At 39.2% G+C, this 8529-nt stretch overlaps 1 protein-coding gene across 2 annotated transcripts in view; it reads right to left on the minus strand.

The window, feature by feature from the left end:
* Positions 1 to 8529, minus strand: part of CYB5R4 (cytochrome b5 reductase 4) — a 92195-nt gene that overhangs the window by 82514 nt on the left and 1152 nt on the right. For both annotated transcript variants that reach the window (XM_077750340.1, XM_077750339.1), the window contains exon 2: positions 4802 to 4955. In XM_077750340.1, coding sequence (XP_077606466.1) covers positions 4802 to 4955 — 154 coding nt within the window. The remainder of the gene's footprint in view (positions 1 to 4801; positions 4956 to 8529) is intronic.

Below are 8529 nucleotides of genomic sequence, written 5' to 3' on the forward strand. Positions count from 1 at the left end.
AGTATTATTAATATTTTTAATTAGAGCAGCTAAAGAGAAAAAGGTGACTACACTTAGTCACGTGCTTACTGTAATTTAGGACTGTCTTAGAAATTACCAAGTAACCTGTTTGTCTTGCATTCATCCTACTTTCCATGGTTTTTGTCACACTCTGGTTCACCTATTACCACCTGAACTTCTGTAACGAGTGGAATGCTTTTTGTCCCATTTAATTCACCACCACCAGCCTAATCTTTCTGAGGCATACTCTGATGACACTGTCCCCACATTCATATACCTCCTAGAGCTCACACTGCCACCTAAATTAAGAACACATTCCTCAACCTGGCTTTCGAGGTCCTTTACAATCTGACCTAGCATACCTTTCTAGTCTTCTTCCTTATAATTCTCCAACACTTAACCTAAGTTCCAGAACATATCTTAAGTCTTTTTTTGTTTGTAATTTAGGCCTTTCCCTCCACTTAGATGCACTTCCTCATTTTTCTGGGGAAAACTTGTCCCCAGCTTTCAGGCCATCACTACCTCAACAGCTTCTGATTTTCCTAACCCAGGCGACTCCGTCCCTCCAATCTGATGTCACTTTCTTTAGAACTTCTTATGGCATTCACTCAGATGTGTCTAACAGTCAGTCAGTCATTTATCCTCTCCTACTAGAGAGAAAGCTCAAAGAGCAGGGCCTAAATTGAGTGTTTCTTGATAACATAAACAGAACTTGTCAAGAAGGAAAAAAGAAGACACACTTTACTTTTTGCAAAGGGGGGAAAAAGCCTTATTGTTAGTAGAGTAGAACACATTCTCCAATAGAAACTTTAAATTTATCCTCAAACCAACAACCTTACCAGAAGAGGTACCATACATACATTCAATTCTTACAGGAGATACATAACTGGGAGCAGTAACTATGTGCCTGCAGCCTGGACCAACTGAGAGGTGCTCCTGGGACAGCAAGCCCCACTTCACCCAGTCTGGCAGAGAACACTCAGGCAGAGGGGGGCGGTCATACTGTGCCAGATGCTTACACCTGCTAAAACACATAGGCCACATGAAGAAGAGCAAAGAGGGTATTAAAAACCCTCTAAAAGGGCAAAAGGAATTTTTTGCATCTGACAGAATCCTCATTCCAGCCTGTGGGTACTACCCACAGTTATACTGCCCTCAGAAACTCTGGGGAGTTGAGCAGCTGCTCTTCTGTCTCAGAACAAGCTATGTCATCATCACCTGCCAGAAGAGTCCATCCTCTCTGTCACTGAAAAAACTTTCACTAATTATGTCTGTTACGGGCTGAAGTGTGTATAGCCCCAATTCACATGCTGAAGGCCTACCCTCCAGTATTTCAGAAAGTGACCCTATTTGGATACAGGGTCAATGTGGATATAACAGAGGAGGTCATTCTAGAGTAGGGTAGGGCCTCAATCTAACATGACTGGTGTCCTTATTCAAACAGGAAATTTGGACACGGACAAGTACACAGGGAGAATGCAACGTGAAGCTGAAGGCAGACTGGGGTGATGCTTCTACAAGCCAAGCAGCTTCAGAGATTGGCAGCAAACCAGCACAAGCTAGGTGAGAGGCATGAAACAGATTCTTTTTCACAGCCCTCAAAAGGCACTTTGATCTCAGACTTTTGCCTCCAGAACTGTGAGACAATAATTTTCTGTGGTTTAGGCTGCCAAGTTTGTGCACCTCTGTTTGGGCATCCCTAGCAAACTAACAGTGCCTATTGGTATCTTTCCATTGATCACATCAGCAACCATGACAACCATGCACTTCTTTAAGTAAACAGGACTTCTTAACAATGTTAAGCACATTTGTTCAACAAACATACATCGATGTCCTCTATGTGCCAGGCACCAAGGAATGAACGGAATGACTGACATGATATGGTCTCTCTCTCATACAGGTTACAGTGATCAGGTTAACTGACAACATACCATAATTACACAGTGATAAAATCACAATTGTGTAACAGCATTGAATGACTAAATGACACTTTAAACTGAGGGTAGTGTGCATATTTAACCATGTCTACATGACTCAGTGACATCGCTACGGAGGCCCACTGTACATTTCCACGCCCTTTATTACTTTTATTCCCCTCCAAGATGCCAGGTCATTGTTACCATGAGGTCTGCTTTTCTTAGTTCCACTTTTCTATTTCTGCTCACTCTCTCCAATCCACTCATTTCTGGTTTGGCACTTCTCTAATTCCTATGGGCTAGGGGCACCTGGGTGGCTCCATCAGTTAAGCATCCAACTTTGGCCCAGGTCATGATCTCACAGTTCATGAATCTGAGCCCCACACTGGGCTCTGTGCTGACAGCTCAGAGCCTGGAACTTGCTTTGGATTCTGTGTCTCCCTCTCTTTCTGTCCCTCCTCCGCTCATGTTCTGTCTCTCTGTCTCTCAAAAATAAATATTAAAACAATTAACTTGTTACAGGCTAGAAAAATCAGATAAATAATATTGCTAAGAAACATAAATAATAAAAATTGCTTCAGGTGAGAACTTAAGATTTGGTTTAAACACAGGCCTTCTGACTCACTTTCAATTCTCAGAGACATTTTCTTCTCGCAGAACAATTTCTCTCATTCAAAAAGATTCTGTTACGGGGTACCTGGATGCCTCAATTGGTTAAGCTCTGACTTTGGCTCAGGTCATGATCTCGTGGTTCATGAGTGCAATTCCCATGTTGGGACTCTGCTGACAGCTGGGAGCCTGGGGCCTGCTTCCGATGCTGTGTCTCCCTCACTCTCTCTCTGCCCCTCCCCCACTTGTGTCTACCACAAAAATAAATAAATATTTAAAAAAAGACCTTACAAAAGAAAAGATTCTGTTACAAGACACTAAGGCAGGACATTATTATATATAAACGAGAGTGTTACCCAATAAATTGTCCACAGACACTTGTTTTCTTTCAAAGGGAGTATAGTACAGGTTTGCCATGTAAACAGTTATCTAACAAATACTCTGCAAATTCAGAATTATATATTTTAAAGCCCAGTGTAAGGTACAGTTTTGTTCTCTAATTGTGAATCATAACACCAAATAACAGGACCATGAGGTCATTTGGCACTCAACTGGAAAGCCTACCCAAAACTTTTTGCAGTACATTCTTCACAGAGCTAGAACAAACCTAAAATTTGTATGGAACCAGAAAAGACCTTGAATAGCCAAAACAATCTTGAAAAAGAAAACCAAAGCAGGAAGCATCACAATCCCAGACTACAAGCTGTATCACAAAGCTATAATCATCAAGACAGTATGGTACTGGCACAAAAACAAACAGATCAATGGAACAGAATAGAGAACCCAGAAATGGACCCACAAATGTATGGCCAACTCACCTTTGACAAAGCAGGAATAAATATCCAATGGATTAAAGACAGTCTCTTCAGTAAGTTTTCACTGGGAAAACTCGACAGTGACATGCAGAAAATGAACCTGTATCACTTTCTTACACCATACACAAAAATAAACTCAAAATGGATGAAAGACCTAAATGTAAGACAGGAAGCCATCAAGATCCTAGAGGAAAAAGCAGGCAACAACCTCTTTGACATTGGCCACAGCAACTTATTCAACATTTCTCCACAGGCAAGGGAAACAAAAGCAAAAATGAACTACTGGGACCTCACCAAAATAAAACACTTCTGCACAGCAAAGGAAACAAACAGCAAAACTAAAAGGCAACCAACCCAATAGGAGAAGATATTTTCAAATGACATATCACATAAAGGGTTAGTATCCAATATCTGTAAAGAACTTATCAAACCCAACACCCAAAAAACAAATAATCCAGTGAAGAAATGGGCAAAAGACATGAATAGACACTTCTCCAAAGAAGACATCCAGATGGCCAACTGACACATGAAAAAATGCTCAACATCACTCATCATCAGGGAAATAGAAATCAAAACCACAATGAGATACCACCTCACCCCTGTCCAAATGGCTAATGTTAACAACTCAGGCAACAACAGATGTTGGGAAGGATGCAGAGAAAGAGGATGTCTTTTTGCACTTCTGGTGGGAATGCAAACTGGTGCAGCCACTCTGGAAACAGTATGGAGGTTCCTCAAAAAACTGAAAATAGAACTACCCTAGGACCTAGGGTACTTAGTCGCTAGGTACTTAGTTGCTAGGACCTAGCAACTGCACTACTAGGTATTTATCCAAGGGATACAGATGTGCTGTTTCAAAGGAACACATGCACCCCAATGTTTATTGAAGCACTATCAACAATAGCCAAAGTACGGAAAGAGCCCAAAGGTCCATCGACAGATGAATGGATAAAGAAAATGTGGTATATATACACAATGGAATACTACTCAGTAATCAAAAAGAATGAAATCTTGCCATTTGCAACTACATGGATGAAACTAGAGGGTATTACACTAAGTGAAATTAGTTAGTCAGAGAAAGACAAATTATCATAGGACTTCACTCATATGAGGACTTTAAGATACATAACAGATGAATATAAGGGAAGAGAAGTAAAAATAATATAAAAACAGAGGGGGACAAAACATAGAGACTCTTAAATATGGAGAACAAGCAGAGGGTTACTGGAGGGATTGTGGGAGGGGTGATGGGTTAAATTGGTAAGGGGCATTAAGGAATCTATTCCTGAAATCATGGATATACTACATGCTAATTAATTTGGATGTAAATCAAAAAATAAATTATTTTTTAAAAAAGAGGAAATGGTGGCTACCCACTAAATTAATTTCATGATCCATTAATAAACCATAACTGTCAATTAAAAAAAACGCTTTTTGCAGTACATAATAAATCCCACATACCTCTTATGCATATCCAACAATCGTGTTTTTTGTTGTGCTTTTTAAGTTCTTCTTCAGTTACTTCAATTAACCTGCCTTTTAATCCTGTTAGATCCTTTCCACTTTTAGTGAGTCGAATCCAATCCATAAGACTTCTGCCCTGTTTTAGAGGGACCTGAAAAAAGGAAAAGGGAAGAATTCAATTTGGCTTTTTCGAGTTACCTGCTTTCCCCTCCCCTCCCTGCTACTTCTCTTAAGGCTTCTTCCTTACTCTTAGCCTCATTCAAAATGATAAGAAAATTCAAATCTAAGAATTCTACTTTTTTTTTTTTTACAGATTTAGGTGGTTGTCAAGATCATCTCTGGTATATTACAATTATAAGTAGAAGAATATAAAACACCTGGGCTATGAGGTAGAGCTTAGAAACTCTGTCACATACTCAACTGCAGCATGTCTCCTCAGGCAAGGGAAACAAAAGCAAAAATGAACTACTGGGACCTCACCAAAATAAAAAGCTTCTGGACAGTGAAGGAAACCATCAGGAAAACTAAAAGACAACCAACAGAATAGGAGAAGATATTTTCAAATGACATATCACATAAAGGGTTAGTATCCGATATCTATAAAGAACTTATCAAACCCAACACCTGAAAAGCAAATAATCCAGTGAAGAAATGGGCAAAAGACATGAATAGACACTTCTCCAAAGAAGACATCCAGATGGCCAACTGACACATGAAAAAATGCTCAACATCACTCATCATCAGGGAAATAGAAATCAAAACCACAATGAGATACCACCTCACCCCTGTCCAAATGGCTAATGTTAACAACTCAGGCAACAACAGATGTTGGGAAGGATGCAGAGAAAGAGGATCTCTTTTTGCACTTCTGGTGGGAATGCAAACTGGTGCAGCCACTCTGGAAACAGTATGGAGGTTCCTCAAAAAACTGAAAACAGAACTACCCTAGGACCCAGCAACTGCACTACTAGGTATTTATCCAAGGGATACAGGTGTGCTGTTTGAAAGGGGCACATGCATCCCAATGTTTATAGCAGTGCTATCGACAACAGTCAAAGTATGAAAAGGCCCCAAATGTCCATCGACAGATGAATGGATAAAGATGTGGTATATATACACAATGGAGTATTACTTGGCAATCAAAAAGAATGAAATCTTGCTATTTGCAAGAATATGGATGGAACTAGAGGGTATTATGCTAAGTAAAATTAGAGAAAGTCAAATATCATTTGACTTCACTCATATAAGAAATTTAAGATACAAAACAAATACACATAATGAAGGGAAGCAAAAAAAAAAAAAACCACAGAGGGTTACAGGAGGGGTTGTGGGAGGAGGGATGGGTTAAATGGGTAAGGGGCATTAAGGAATCTATTCCTGAAATCAGTGTTGCACTATATACTAACTTGGATATAAATTTTAAAATTAATTAATTAAAAAATTAAAAATTAGTTAAAAAAAGAAACTGTTGTCACACAAACATTCATGAGAATGGTATCTAGTAAAACAATAATATTTCACCTGGAGTCAGAAAACAAGTTTCAGTTTTGGCTTTGTTACATGGAATTAAGCTACTGTCTAAACTTATATAACTAGTTTGTTACACAGTAACAGAGAAATGTTTAATGTAAAAGAAGGCACACTCAAGGAAGTATATTGCTATACACTGAATGTTTGTGCTTCTCCAAATTCCTATATTGAAATCCTAACCTCCAATGTGATATTAAGGAAGTAGGGCCTCTGGCAGGTGATTGGTCATCAAAGTGGAGCCTTCATGAATGGTATTAATGCCCTTATTAAAAAGACTTCAAGGGTTCTCTCATCCTTTCTGACATGTGAGGAGGTGGGGAAAAGATGGCTATGAACCAGGAAGCAGGCCTTCACCAGACACTGATGTTGTTGGTGCACTGATCTTAGAATTTCCAGCCTCCAAAACTGTGAGAAATAAATTTCTGTTGTTTATAAACCACCTTATAAAATTTATAACAGACTTAACAGACTAAGATATTTATAAACTTCACTTTCTGGAATCCTACCTATTGTGGGCACTCATGTACCCCAAAATAACCAAGCTAATAGGTCTGTGACCCAACTGCAATTTTACATTCCTTGCTACCAACTACATCATCTCAATCTTACCATCGCTGAAACACTCTAGGTCTCTTAGTCCCAATAAATGAAGTAAAGTATGAGAATATGATCTTTCCCATCCCAAACCAAAATCACTTATCTCTCTTGTCTATGTGGATTCCATAATCTACTGGGTAGTTAAGCAAATCTAATCACGGGCCTTCCCTCCTTCAGTGGCTCTCCACACTACTCTACAATAAATAATGTCTCTAAATTCCCTGGTTTACCAGGCCCTTCATATCTGGTCATAATACACCTCACTAGCTCTGAGTTTTAGTTACTGCTCCTTCCTATTACATGCTTTAGCTAAATGGGAACGGATTCCTTGATTGGTATGAAATACCTGCTCCTCTGCCTGGATCAATTCCCTCCGTCTCTTCCACAGATATTATTTCCTCCAGAAGCGTTCTCTGACCTCAACCCTTTGTGGTCGTAACATACTCTTATAATACTTATGACATTTATAACTATTTGTTAGTCTGCACAGCCTATTAGACTAACCGCCTTGGAAACAGACCACATCTCCAGCACATGGTAGGTTCTCAAATATTTATTTACTAGTGTTAGTGGAAATAATATTAGCTATCATATATTGAGTGCATATTCTGTACCACACGCTGTGCTAACTTCGTACAACAATCCCACAACAAAACATGAGGTCTGAATAAAAGCCTAAGGGCAAGTAACACAGTGAGTGTGTACCATATATCAAGACTGTGCTAAGAGAAATACTATCTCATTTAATCCTATGAACAGCCCTATAAAAGGGGTACTGTTATTCTCACTTACACCTGAGAAAAATGAGACTCCGAGAATGTCATAGAAATTGGGAAAAGATTCTGGGTCTTTCTCAAAAATCTATACTTTTAACCATTATGATATACAACCTCCACAACTAGCTTCTATTTTCTCAACCTCTACCCACGTCATACAATCCAGACTCAGGTTCTAACACGTGCAAGATTACCTTGTTTCATAAAGGGGTGGGGGGAGCGGGGGCTGTCTGAGCTTCCTCTTGAATTGTGCAATAGTTGTATTTTGTTCTCTTTTTGGACCCAAAGACTCATCTTTGCCATCACCACTATGGACATTTTGTCTTTGCCTCTGACTTCCTCCTTTAAAAGGATGCTGAGAATGGTTTGTAGTTTGAACAGAAGGCCAACAACTCATATTCTAATTCAGATATTTTTTCTTTGGAAAGGCTATACTATTTAGCCAAGAAGAGAAACAGATCAAACATCAAGAAGAAGGGGTCAGATGATTAGATGGCTGCATGATATATGGAGCAATAAATGAAATGTCCCACCCAGAGTCATAGCACATCAAGCTTTCAGGGTCCAAAGCAACATGTCTTAACCAGTTTCCTTTTCTGTGATCTAGAGGTAACAAAAGCATCTATTTCATGGGATCATTGTAAAGATTAAATGAGTTAATACACATGAAGCACTCAAAACACTTAGAACATACACAGTAAGCACCGAATAAATCTTAGCTATATTATTACTATTGTTAGAGTTGCAGACTTCTGAGAAAAGCTAACGAAAGCTACAGATACCTGAATCCATAGTTTTGATCCAGAGTCAAAATCCAGGCCT

The sequence above is a fragment of the Crocuta crocuta genome, unplaced genomic scaffold, assembly GCF_008692635.1.
Source record: "Crocuta crocuta isolate KB4526 unplaced genomic scaffold, BGI_CrCroc_1.0 scaffold9, whole genome shotgun sequence".
Taxonomy (NCBI): Eukaryota; Metazoa; Chordata; class Mammalia; order Carnivora; family Hyaenidae; genus Crocuta; species Crocuta crocuta.